Here is an 11,781-nt window from a genome sequence, read left to right as displayed (position 1 = left end):
TGTGAAACTAAGATCCCCCGGGAGCCAAACTGATACGGGCTACCACATACAACAACCCTGCGACGGGCACCCCCCCCCCCACATCACCCCCCCCCCCCCCCCCCCGGAGCGGCGGTGCTCTTCCAGGCCGCCATGATGGCAGCGAGTGTCCCTCCCGGAAGGGAGAAGTGGTATTGCCTCGAGCAATCATTTCTGACGGATGGCAGTCAGACATGCCCCTCGTGACAGTGAGAAGTGTGGCGGCGGGCGACCCAGGGAGCTGTGAGAGGAATGTCGTGGTGATGGAGTGTGACTGGTCGAGATGAAGAGCACCGTTCCCACCGGTGGGAGAGGCGGGGAAGAATATTGTTAACTCAACCCACAAAGGTCAGCTGGCTGTGCATAATCTTCTGTTGCTCCTCCGCCCGCTTCTTGTCCGCTTCCCTGCTTGACTTGGCATGGAGCTTGTTCTTGATCAGGCCGACGGTGCTGCCGAAGCTTGACTTGCTGGCGATTGACGCCGAGTCGCCCGAGTGCTTGGCGAGGGACTTGTCAATTGGACGGGATTGGGATTGCGAGGAGTCTGGGCTCTGGTTAGTTGGCTACTTGATTGCATGTGGCACATTGTAGCGTACTATATCCAGGGGCGGCCATCGTGATCGTGATTGGGCTTATTGACTGCCTGTTTGTGTTGTAAGTCGCACGATAGGACAATGTTGAGGATGGCGTCCTGTAGTTTGATTGAGAGTCACAGACACTGAGTCGAGTTCCGAGCTTCTTGTGAGACCTTTATGAGCTTTGTTTGCTTGCCTGCTGAACTTGCTGCCTTAAGAACCTTGAGAACCTGCATCATAGAGGTTGCTACCTGGGACTTATATGCACAACACAAACATCGCAGAAGGCATTCGGCAATTACCAACCCTACAACACGTCGACAAGGCTCTGGAAGCCGAAGTTTACCACTGACTCCTGGCCTAGTGACTCATGTGAGTGCGAAAGCGTCTATGACATCCAAAAGGGGACACGCGCAGTTGACGCATTACGCCGCGTGTTTGCAAGTGCCTGCGAACAGGGCGCGTTGTAGGAACAGGACCAGACCAGTTTGGGCATGGCCAAGGTTGTACTTTGGGCAGTAGAGCGGTTGATGACGCTCCTGGAGCATTCAAACCCTCGTTTTACGTTAGCACTCGTCAGTTGTAGGCAGGAGATTACGCGAATTGCTTTCGTCAGCGTCGTCGTCGAACGCCCTTCCCCTTACCCCACTCTCTACCTGAGTCACAACCCCAAGATATTGAGATCTTGGGGGGCTATCTTCGTTCGTCTCATTGGCCAAGATTATTTGGGAAATCATGAAACCCGGGGTAGCTTGTCGGCAAAGGTGTCATGGCGATACCTCTGACTTCGCTGATGACACCACTAGAGCTCGTCAGCGGCTCAACCATGTTACCGAGCAGAGAGAGACCCAAGTGGCCATGACCACGCCAACAGAGAGCTTTCCTTGGAGGTCTAGACTTTCGAGAGGACGATTACCAACAAACATTTTCGTCACTTTTGACGTCTTCTCCTCGGCGAACCTTCTTGTTGTGTTGCCCATGTCTTGCGTTTCCCGTCTGTCTCAGTTGGAAATCCCGAACCTCATCTCATGAAATAGGTTTTGGCGGCTTCTCAAAAGCAACTTCGACGCCTCTCGTCGCAAACCTCACCTCGAAAGACAGAAATCGAGCTCTTCATTGCCAAGTATGCCATACTCCCTCCTTGCCGACTATCACCGACGACAAGAGGCTACACGCCGTACAAATAAAAGGTAAATGGCCCTTCGTAACCTTGCCCAATCTCTCGGGGCCATGTGAAGCTCAAAAGCGCTCCTCGATGCTTAAACCTACCTCTACGAAATCGAGTCTCGAGTTGCAACAATTCGACTGCAATGCCTACCTCAATGCAGACAGGCAAGAGACCCATGTTGTTGTATTAAGGTAAATGACTCTATTCCATCCAACAACTATACGTATATGCTGCACACGCAATCGCGGCCCATAATCCCGTCTAATAACAACAGACGAATGCGATCGCAATTCCGCAAGTCCGGGGGATTTGTCTTCCCGGTATCGCTATACCCTAGATTTTGCTGTTAGAAGGCACTCAAACACCGGATGTGTCTCACATAATGATTGGTCAATTCGACCAGCAGCAGCTCACCGCCTTTCTCTCTCGAACTCGAAAACGAATACGAACCTTCCAAAGTAGGTAGGTATCCCTATCCATAGGTACTTATAGGGGGCCTCCAAAGTTCCCTATGCGATATTTCGATCGTACATATACCTGGCATGCCCCAGTCCAATTCGAATTCTACATACAAGGCGGTGCACCCTTCAGAGGAGAAAAGCAATTCCAATTAGGTGGTGGCGGCAAATCACTGAGCGGCCGGTCTCTTCAAAAGGCACAAGATTTTGCTCTGGGCTGATTCTGCCCTCTCGGAAGCGACCACAGCCGAGTATTTGTGCGGGCAGGCCTCAGCAAAACAGCGCATCGAACATTGACATGAGTGCACCGGTGCACAATGGCAAGACATGTCAAGGGTCTGGTGTAGAGATTGTCCGACTTGACAGGAAATCGACTGACGACCTATCGTGACCATCCTGTCCAGTCGACCAGATATATGTAGGGGACTGGGTACGTATAGACTCAACATTTTAGATTCTAACCATCCTAACCATCCATGCCAGCTAGACCCCTGTTTCTGAGCCAATCAGACAAGGTGCGTTTGAGGGCGGGCTACAGGCCCATGCACAACAATGGATGGGCAGTCCGGGCTGCCTCCACAGAAATACGCCTAGTAGTATCTACATTTTACACTCCCTAGTAATTGCTAGACGTAACGCCCACGACACGTGAGACAAGTTTCAACGGTGTCTTTGAGAATTGGATTTTTTTCAGAATGAGAATACCAAACTTGTAAACCCCACTTGTAAGTTTACTGCAGCTCTGCAGGACCTGCAGCGGGAGGGGCTGATTACAAATTTGAATGATAGGTGATTGGCTCGTGGGGCCCTGGGTAACTCTGGGTTGCCTTATGATCTGTCCCTCGTCGATTTAGTCCAAGCCTTCCCGAAATCCGGTCCGGTGCATCTCCTAGTAATTATCCAAATGTCCAATCCTTACTCTCCCCCTTTCCTCTGTTCCTCCCTGCAAGTTCTCGATAAACTCCAGGCGTATCCTGCCTGCCACCTGCCCCCAACAACTCCTTGCATCGCTCGCTTGCAAGTTGAGCTTCTCCAAGGCCGCCCGCGATCGTCCCCCTTTCGGAACGCTTTCTCTGGCGACTTTGGCGCAATTTTCGGAATTTTCTTCGGGGTCTGTCGCAGCCAAGATGGACACCAACGCGACGGGCTTCACCTCGCCGTTGGCGAGCGCGAAATACGGCAGCGTGAATATTCCACCACAACTTGAATATGTCGTCGATGCCGTTACCAACGCGAGCGGCTGGACCATTGCCATCACCCTTTTCGCCCTCCTCGTTGCATACGATCAATGTATGCTACTGCCCTCGAGTCTGATTGCCCAAGTCGAATAGTAACTAACATCTCTGCCAACAGTCAGCTACATCTGGAATAAAGGTTCCATCGTCGGCCCAGCATGGAAACTCCCATTCATTGGCCCTTTCCTGGAATCCATGGATCCCAAGTTCGAGGAGTATTACGCGAAATGGAAGAGCGGCCCCCTGAGCTGTGTTTCTGTATTCCACAAGTGAGTTATCTCCGAGCCCTGCAGAGTCGCGTAGCTCTTCCCGTTTTTCTTGCTAACGTTCGTCTATCGCAGATTCGTTGTCATTGCTTCGACTCGTGACATGGCCAGGAAGGTCTTCAATTCGCCCGCCTTCGTCAAGCCATGCGTCGTCGATGTCGCCCACAAGCTTCTCGGTGCCGATAACTGGGTGTTCCTGGACGGAAAGGCTCACGTTGATTTCCGCAAAGGTTTGAACGGTCTGTTCACCCGCAAGGCTCTCGAGATCTATCTGCCTGGTCAGGAGGATGTGTATAAACGGTATTTCCAACAGTTCCTCGATATAACCAAGGAGGCTGGGGGGAAGCCGGTTCCCTTCATGCCGCAATTCCGCGAGCTCATGTGTGCCGTCTCCTGCCGTACCTTCGTTGGGCATTATATTTCGGATGAAGCCGTGAAGAAGATCGCCGACGACTACTATCTCATCACTGCCGCCCTGGAGCTGGTCAATTTCCCCATCATCATCCCGTACACCAAGACCTGGTATGGCAAGAAGGCCGCTGACATGGTCCTGGCCGAGTTCGCTAAATGCGCTGCGAAGAGCAAGGTCCGTATGTTGGCTGGCGGCGATATCTCATGTATCATGGATGCGTGGGTCAAGCAGATGGTTGATTCCAAGAGGTGGCGAGAGATGGAGGCGAAGGGCGCGACGACCGAAGACATGGAGAAGCCGAACCCGCTGCTCCGGGACTTCAGCGACTACGAGATCTCGCAGACCATCTTCACCTTCCTCTTCGCTTCTCAGGACGCCACCAGCAGCGCTGCAACTTGGCTTTTCCAGACCATGGCCCAACGCCCCGATGTGCTGGATCGTGTTCGCGAGGAGAACTACAAGGTCCGCAACGGTGACATCCATGCCCCCTTGAACATGGATCAGCTCGAGTCGATGAAGTACACGCGCGCCGTCGTGAGGGAACTTCTCCGCTACCGACCACCGGTTCTCATGACTCCGTACATGGCCAAGAAGGCTTTCCCCATCACCGACACGTACACAGTCCCCAAGGGCAAGTGCAATTGTTTTCCCTCGTATTGGTGCAGTAGGATCTGATTGAAACCACAGGTTCCATGGTTATAGCGACGGTTTATATGGCGTTGCGTGACCCCGACGTTTATGCCAACCCCGACGAGTTCGATCCTGACCGGTACTATTCCGGGGATGCTGAGCAGAAGGGCCTGAAAAACTACCTCGTCTTCGGCACCGGGTCTCACTACTGCCTCGGTCAGCAGTATGCTCAACTGAACCTCGCCCTGTTCGTCGGAAAGGCTTCGCTTCTACTGGACTGGACACATCACCCCACACCCCTATCCGAGGAGATCAAGGTGTTCGCCACCATCTTCCCCAAGGTGAGTAGTAGGATTGGTGATCGTTATGATATCGAGATTTGACGCTGACAGAAACCAGGATGACTGCCCGCTGACGTTTGAGGAGAGAAAATGGTAAATTTCTCTATACGACGAATTGCGGCTGAGTTTCGAGGTGTTAGCGCGGCGAGCCGATCCTAATAGCAGGGGGGAAAGGACAGATATTCGAGGCTTACTATGCGGCTGAAATGCCGTCGCCCTGTGGAATACAGGTTGCCTTTGGTGCAACGACCTGCGAGAACGTGATAAACCGCGTTGTTAGCGATGGGGACTACATGGGAACCTGCATCGCCCGGGCATCAACATGGCTGCACCATACAGGCCAGCCCTACTTAGACAATTGTAATACTGAAGGATGTAAATAGCGTTTAATATCGGGACGGCTGCAACGGACACTGGGGGTTCCCAGACTGTCCTGAGTGTCCAGCCTCATCGGATTCTTAGGGCGGAATAACCCAGGACGTGTATCATGTTCAAATCGGTTCGATGGTTTTCGAGAAAAAATGTATGGCCGGCCAGACCGCGGTGGCCAGCCTTTCTTTTCTTGAACTTGTCAGCCATGATGGCTGTTAATCTCGTGACTATACGGATACCTGTAAGTCCTCTGCTATATGGCCAGGGACTTTCAGGAGGCTGAGAATATGATGGCGTCCAAGTAGCTGTAATAGGACAACTTCATGTAGTATTAGGGAAAAGGAAGCAAAAGTATCCAGCAAGAAACTCGAACAAGCTCAGCAAGCAAGGCAAGCTTCCTTGAGCTGGGTGGCCTTGTGGGGTTTGATAGCGGACAAGGATGAGTGGTGACATCAGTGGGGAGCGCCAGACAGGGAATAAACGACCTCAATAATAAACCTGCGATCTGCGGAACATCCCGGCAAGCTCTACCAGGAACAACCTCTGCAACCAACCACGACAGCATGGCATCCAGACGGGCAGTCCTTAGGCTTCTCCAGGCATCCGTCCGGACGCAACTGCGGCCGGCTCGACCCCTTGCATCTCTTCCCAGACCGGCCTGGAACACCCAGCAATGCCTGTCCATCACCCGGCCATGGCAAGCCACTGCAGCGCGTCCGTACTCGCAGGCTGCCAGCCAGAGCAAGATCTGGAGCTTTGAAGACGTACGCGCCCACCCCAGCTCCAATTCATCCCGTCGGGGCCCCCTATACTAACTCGCTGTGCCCCAGATCCAAAAGCTCACCCAGGACCCAGAGGCCAACGTCGTCATAGTCGGTAAGTAGCCCCGTCCAGTCCTGCAATCGCGCGCGCCAAACCGCTAACCTTCCCGGCCGGCCGCCTCCCCCCCCGACAGACACGCGCGAGCCCTCCGAGCTCCAGCAGACGGGCCGCATACCGGGCGCCGTAAACGTGCCGATCACGTCCGCGCCGGACAGCTTCCACATCGCCGACGGCGAGTTCGAGGACCGGTTCGGGTACCAGCGGCCCGGCCGGGACGCCGAGGTGGTCTTCTACTGTAAGGCCGGCGTGCGCAGCCGCGCCGCCGCGGGGCTCGCCCGCGACGCGGGGTGGGCGCATGTCGGGGAGTATCCCGGTAGCTGGATGGACTGGGCGGCCAAGGGCGGGAAGGTGGAGCGGTAGGGGAGGCTGTTTATTGAGGGTTTGTAAGGGGCGTTTTTTTTTCCATAGAAAGGAAGATGCAATGCCTGTTCTACCCGAATCGCAGACCGAAACTACAGTACAATACTAGTGACGTGCAAAACAAGGCGATGTCCTATCCGGCCAATGCATTAATCCCCTGCCTGTCGAGCGCCCTTAGACTTGGCTATGTGGTATTTACCAGCAAATCAGTAATCGAGAACGACAAATCCCTCAACTTCTAACGTGGCTCTGCTCTCATCCCATAAACACCCTCGCGTTAGAAGAAGCCTCGCAGTACATCAGGGCTCACCCGCCTCCCTCGTCCGGCTTGGTCGCAAGGGGCCCACCGCCAGCAGTAAAGAACAGGATCTTGATCGCGATGGCCAAGCCGGCGTGCAGGGCCACTACCAGGACGAGGAGCGCCTTGCTGGTCTGGCGGTCGGTGGCGCTGAGGACGGGGTACAGGTTGCGCAGCAGGAAGCTGACCGAGAGCGCGAACCCGACGGCGACGAAGACGTAGTTGAGGATCGAGATGCCCGTCCAGCTGACCAGCGACACGGGAATCCAGATGAGGTTGCCGTAGCCGTACAGAGCCCAGCACTCGAGAAGGTTGGCGCTCTCAGAGCCGAAGTACCGCAGCGCTAGGAAGAGGATGACGGGTATGACGGAAGTGTAGCCGTATATGAGGCCGGCGGCACCTGGTTATCGTACACAGGTTAGCAAATGATAACAGTGGGCTATCGACTGCCAGAAACAACCGTTAACCGGGGGTGCTTGGGGGAGACTCACTACTGAGGAGCTTAAAATCGTACGCAAACGGCCCAGTAGACACCAGATATTGGTTGATCGTGCCGCCCAAGAAGAGGATGAAGACCACGGTGGTCGCGATCCAGAGCGGGCCGTACAGATCCGGGTTGCCCTCCAGCACGTCGAGAAAGTTGGCGCGCGGGTACAGCGCCGCCCAGCAGCGGGACAGGACGGACGACGTGTCGACGTCGAAGAACTGGGCGTAGAAGGAGAGAGTCCAGAGGAACCGTTTCCGCGACGACGATGACGACGACGCCGTCACCGGCAACGGGAGGCCCGGGGACGCGCCGCCCTTCCTGTTCGCCTGTGCGCTCTCCGAGAAGTTTGAGTTGTGGAATTCGAGGTCTTCTTGCAAGTCGGTGTGTCCTAGGTCGCCCTGGGAGCAAAGCGTTGTCAGTCAGGGAGGGGGTAGGTGATGGGTACGCATTCGTTCAGGTCTACCTCATCATCCACGTCCACCACCACGTCATATCCGGCCCCAGACATGATCTTCGAGTGTTAGGTCACGCTCTGGAGGTTGAGTGCATACGGCCCTTTGAACAGATGCTCGAAAGTTCTTGTTGACGGGAATGGGCGAGATGTAGCTGATTGAATCTTGGACCTGGAGTTTGCGACAGCTGTCGTAAGTGGGACGCCGCGTTTGTACTGACAAGCTGGTGTCACCTGGCAACGAATTATGTCACCTGACACCTCACCTAACATCGGAAGTGACGATGACTCCTGGTCAGCATTCGAGGTTCCATTGCAATGGTATTCCGGGCGGATGATATTTCTCCTGCCCATCTCCTGCCCAACATGTCATTTCACCAATAAGTAGGCAGTTAATAGTCACAATATCTTGGCGTCATCTTTTAACATCTATCGCGACTCCATACTATGAACGTAGACAAGAGCGACCACCCACTACGGGGGTCATCGATCGCCGGTGGCATCCGCGCCGGATTGGAATGGCAAACGTCTTATTCTCAATGTCTGGTAACTCCTATGCTAGCACCAAATGTACAGCCACAAAGTTTGCAGACCTCTTCTGCCCCGACCTCGGCGTCTTTTTCGCAATTCCAAAAACCAAGACGCCAGTGACCGTAATGGGAACCCGTTTACTTGAGCTTCTTCTTGGGGCGGAGCTGGTTCGTATGCCCGCACTTTCGCTTGCGGCAGTTTGTTGCGCGAGGTGGCAACCGAGCCTGGAGCAAAGGGTAAGCACACGAGCAGAATCAAGACATGGACTGGATGGCAAGCCATACGTAGCACTTGCGGCAGATCATCTTGTCGCAGTTAAACTTGCTGGCCAGGGCCTTCAGCGACGGCTCGATTATACCACCACGGAGACGGAGGACAAGGTGGAGGGTCGACTCCTGTTTTCGCACATTAGCCTTCCACTGCGATCCGAGCATTCCTCCGCCGCAGATACGTCGTGATTGGGATTGAGGTCCGCGGTGCTTCTTCGAGGTCCCTATTCCGTCATAAAGATCGCCCAGGAAACGTCACGAACCTTCTGGATGTTGTAGTCCGAGAGAGTGCGGCCATCCTCAAGCTGCTTGCCCGCGAAGATCAATCGCTGTTGATCGGGAGGGATTCCCTCCTTATCCTGGATCTTGGACTTGACATTGTCGATCGTGTCCGAGGACTCGACCTCCAAAGTGATGGTCTTGCCGGTGAGGGTCTTCACGAAACTAGTTGGTCGCGCCAGTCAGCCCAGGGTCGCTCGGCGGGGCGAAATAGTCTCGGCTTCTCGGGGATTCTTACATCTGCACTACAGTTACGAAACGGGTCAGTACATTCTCGAGAAAATGAGGCTTTGTCGTAGAGATGCGCCTTACTCTTGACAGCTTTTCCGTGATCAAATTGAGCTGATGAAATCGGCAAGAATCGCCTTCGAAATTCTGATGGTGGGGGTTTGGAAGTTCGAGTCTCGAGATGGTGGCTAGGGTTAAATTTCGACGCACGTGCGGGACAGTACATCCTACTTCATCTCATACTGTTACTCATCAACAGCCTCTCGATGAATGATTCGGCTTCCTGAGACTGATACTTTAGCTTCCTGGTTGGAGAATCAAATCTTCATGATTATCCATGATTTCTATGTAGACGCGCCCGGAATCGGCATTTCTAACTACCTGCAATGCGGGCAATGCCTTGCCAGAGCAAACCTGTAGACTACCACACCTGTTTGACGCCTAGTATTCTTGCTAAGGGCCGGCTTAACACACTCTCTGCTGCCCTGTCGATCTCTTCTACCGACCCATTTTTGACATGATCTGTCCAGTATATCAATAGCTGCTCAAGTCTGAATACTGCTCGTAGCAAATCTGCCGTGGACAAGCCCGATAACCTGGCGGCTCTATCATGGAAAGCTTGGGCTGGGCCTGATAGGTCATCGAGAGTTTCGTAACGCTGATGGAGACTACCCGGCCTCCTAATATTATTACCATCGTCACCGTCGGCAAGCGGCAGTGGTTTGACCCAGGTCGTCGCTCCCTGGATCTCGAGTAGTCTTGCCTCGATCTTGTTCTCGTCAACATCGTCGTCCTCCCCGTCAGCCGGGGGATACGCGGCTGACTGGATGAGCGGGAAGAGACGCTCTATGCTGCGGAGTTCTGCCCACAAGTCAGCCATTGCTGTCGGGCGAGTGAAAGGGGGGTTGGGGTCTATCTACAAACCCTCCTTAGGCGTTAGTCGAACTTGCCGATACCATTCAAGGTACTCATCCATCTCCTCTCCAGTCATAGAGGAGACATCCTCCGAAGTCAGCGAGTCAAAGTCGCGCCGAGCAGGCTTCGATGCCCCTCTGTCTGCAAAGACGTCCTGCCACTTTTCCCAGTCCACCTTGAGGCAAGCCGGGTCATCGTCACTTGTTGTGGCTCGTTCTACTCCGTCCATTGGATAGAGGATTTTTGTTGTTAGCACAACACTCGCTATGAGCAATGTGTCAGGGTTGTCGAGTGGTGTCCGGCCCCCGGTAGGTATCGAAAAGTTCAGCCGAAGCAAGGTCACGATCTCTCTGGCGTAGGTGTAGATTTCCACTGCGTAATGCGTCAGCAGCTGCTATTGGTCTACTGGGGCTGTTGACGGACATGGAAGAGCCAGCTCTCTCAAGTATTGCAGAAACATAGTCGGCGTATTCAGGGATGGGAAGTTTATGCCGTAGTTCTTCTCATAGGATATAGCAAGGTCCATAACAGCCTGCTGCAGCTTGCCGCCCTTGAAAGCAGCAGATCTCGCCCGGAGAGCCCTGTGGTATGATGCGGGCAATCGGTCGCGCATCTCGCTCGGGATTTCGTTGATCTGCGCCACTTGTCAGCCGCCGATGAGAACATATTTGCCCACAGGCTCGACGCACGGCACCACGGTATGGCAACTTATTTCTCTTCGCCCAGCGATGCAGGTCGCCAATCCTCACCGGCTGCCGGATGGTGAGGCAGCCAAGGTAGTTGAGCGCAAGGGTATCAAGCAGGCTGGGCATCGCCCACACGCCACCCTCGTCGGCAGTCCAACTCTTGAATCTGCTCCGAGGTGTTGCGGCATTGTCCTCCGAGGACGGCTCTGCCTCGCTCTGGGAGCTGAAGAATGCAAGTTCGCCATCAGAGCTCGACTGGGGTTCGGATTTGACGTTCTTTCCCTTCCGCTTCTCTTCGACACTCTTGAGCCCCCCGAAATATCTCACCCGCAAGTCCCAGAGATCACGGACCACGACCTCCAATTCGAGCGGCAGACTTCTTTCTCTCACTAGCCAGGCGAGCTGCTTGCGCAGAATGAGTTGTATACATTCGAGATAGAGCTCCTTGGCGGCGTTTCCACTGAGGTGCTTGCGCTCCTTTTCCTTGACCTCCCTCTTCTTGCGAGCGACACGACCGGCCTTGCCGAAGTTGTCCTCTTGGTCGACATCGAATTCCACAAAACCCTAGGCGAGACGTCAGTCCGCGGGGATGCGGAGGAAAGCAGCGGGAGTGAGTGGATTGTAGCAACCTCGACTTGATGCCCGTTCTGGCAGTATCGAAACCCACTCTCGGAGTACCATCGCCGCGCGGGGCATTCTGAGCAAGTCTCCCCTTTGGGAAATGTGTGAAGCTCCCGATTTGTCTCCATGTTCTCGACATCGGACGTAATTTTGTGAGGACCGCTACGGTAGGAAATTAGGAAAGTTGTCAAATTTTTTTTTTCGAGCCAGGCAAATTTAAGGTATCTATGCTATACCATATTTTGTGTTCTGCAAGGCAGCTCACCAGGACAGACAGCGGGCAAACTGGACCATCCTTT

At 54.2% G+C, this 11,781-nt stretch overlaps 4 protein-coding genes across 4 annotated transcripts; 2 read left to right on the top strand and 2 right to left on the bottom strand.

Moving 5' to 3' along the window:
* Positions 1-3,117: 3,117 nt before the first annotated feature.
* On the top strand, positions 3,118-5,646 carry QBC33DRAFT_539981 (cytochrome P450). The gene is made up of 5 exons (XM_060428024.1): positions 3,118-3,509; positions 3,573-3,723; positions 3,796-4,763; positions 4,820-5,103; positions 5,162-5,646. Exons 1-5 carry the CDS (start codon positions 3,347-3,349, stop codon positions 5,198-5,200), a joined length of 1,605 nt encoding a protein of 534 aa, XP_060282936.1. The 5' UTR covers positions 3,118-3,346; the 3' UTR covers positions 5,201-5,646.
* Positions 5,647-5,989: 343 nt separating this feature from the next.
* On the top strand, positions 5,990-6,862 carry QBC33DRAFT_539978 (Rhodanese-like protein). The gene is made up of 3 exons (XM_060428023.1): positions 5,990-6,239; positions 6,306-6,351; positions 6,431-6,862. Exons 1-3 carry the CDS (start codon positions 6,039-6,041, stop codon positions 6,715-6,717), a joined length of 534 nt encoding a protein of 177 aa, XP_060282935.1. The 5' UTR covers positions 5,990-6,038; the 3' UTR covers positions 6,718-6,862.
* On the bottom strand, positions 6,560-8,130 carry QBC33DRAFT_539975 (uncharacterized protein). The gene is made up of 3 exons (XM_060428022.1): positions 7,966-8,130; positions 7,507-7,900; positions 6,560-7,415 (listed from the first exon to the last, which is right to left on the bottom strand). Exons 1-3 carry the CDS (start codon positions 8,008-8,010, stop codon positions 7,024-7,026), a joined length of 831 nt encoding a protein of 276 aa, XP_060282934.1. The 5' UTR covers positions 8,011-8,130; the 3' UTR covers positions 6,560-7,023.
* A 491-nt stretch (positions 8,131-8,621) lies between these two features.
* On the bottom strand, positions 8,622-11,610 carry QBC33DRAFT_578560 (putative ribosomal protein; the record flags this gene model as incomplete). The annotated part of the gene is made up of 9 exons (XM_060431073.1): positions 8,622-8,708; positions 8,769-8,879; positions 9,017-9,197; positions 9,686-9,701; positions 9,735-10,121; positions 10,185-10,547; positions 10,599-10,809; positions 10,865-11,425; positions 11,491-11,610. The coding sequence occupies 9 exons, from the start codon at positions 11,608-11,610 to the stop codon at positions 8,622-8,624; spliced, it is 2,037 nt and encodes a 678-aa protein (XP_060282933.1).
* Between the last annotated feature and the right edge of the window lie 171 nt (positions 11,611-11,781).

The sequence above is a fragment of the Phialemonium atrogriseum genome, assembly GCF_030411735.1.
Source record: "Phialemonium atrogriseum strain 8032-3 unplaced genomic scaffold QBC33scaffold_14, whole genome shotgun sequence".
Classification (NCBI taxonomy): domain Eukaryota; kingdom Fungi; phylum Ascomycota; class Sordariomycetes; order Cephalothecales; family Cephalothecaceae; genus Phialemonium; species Phialemonium atrogriseum.
The sequence above is the reverse complement of the archived record's forward strand: the minus strand, read 5'-3'. Positions and strand labels throughout refer to the sequence as shown.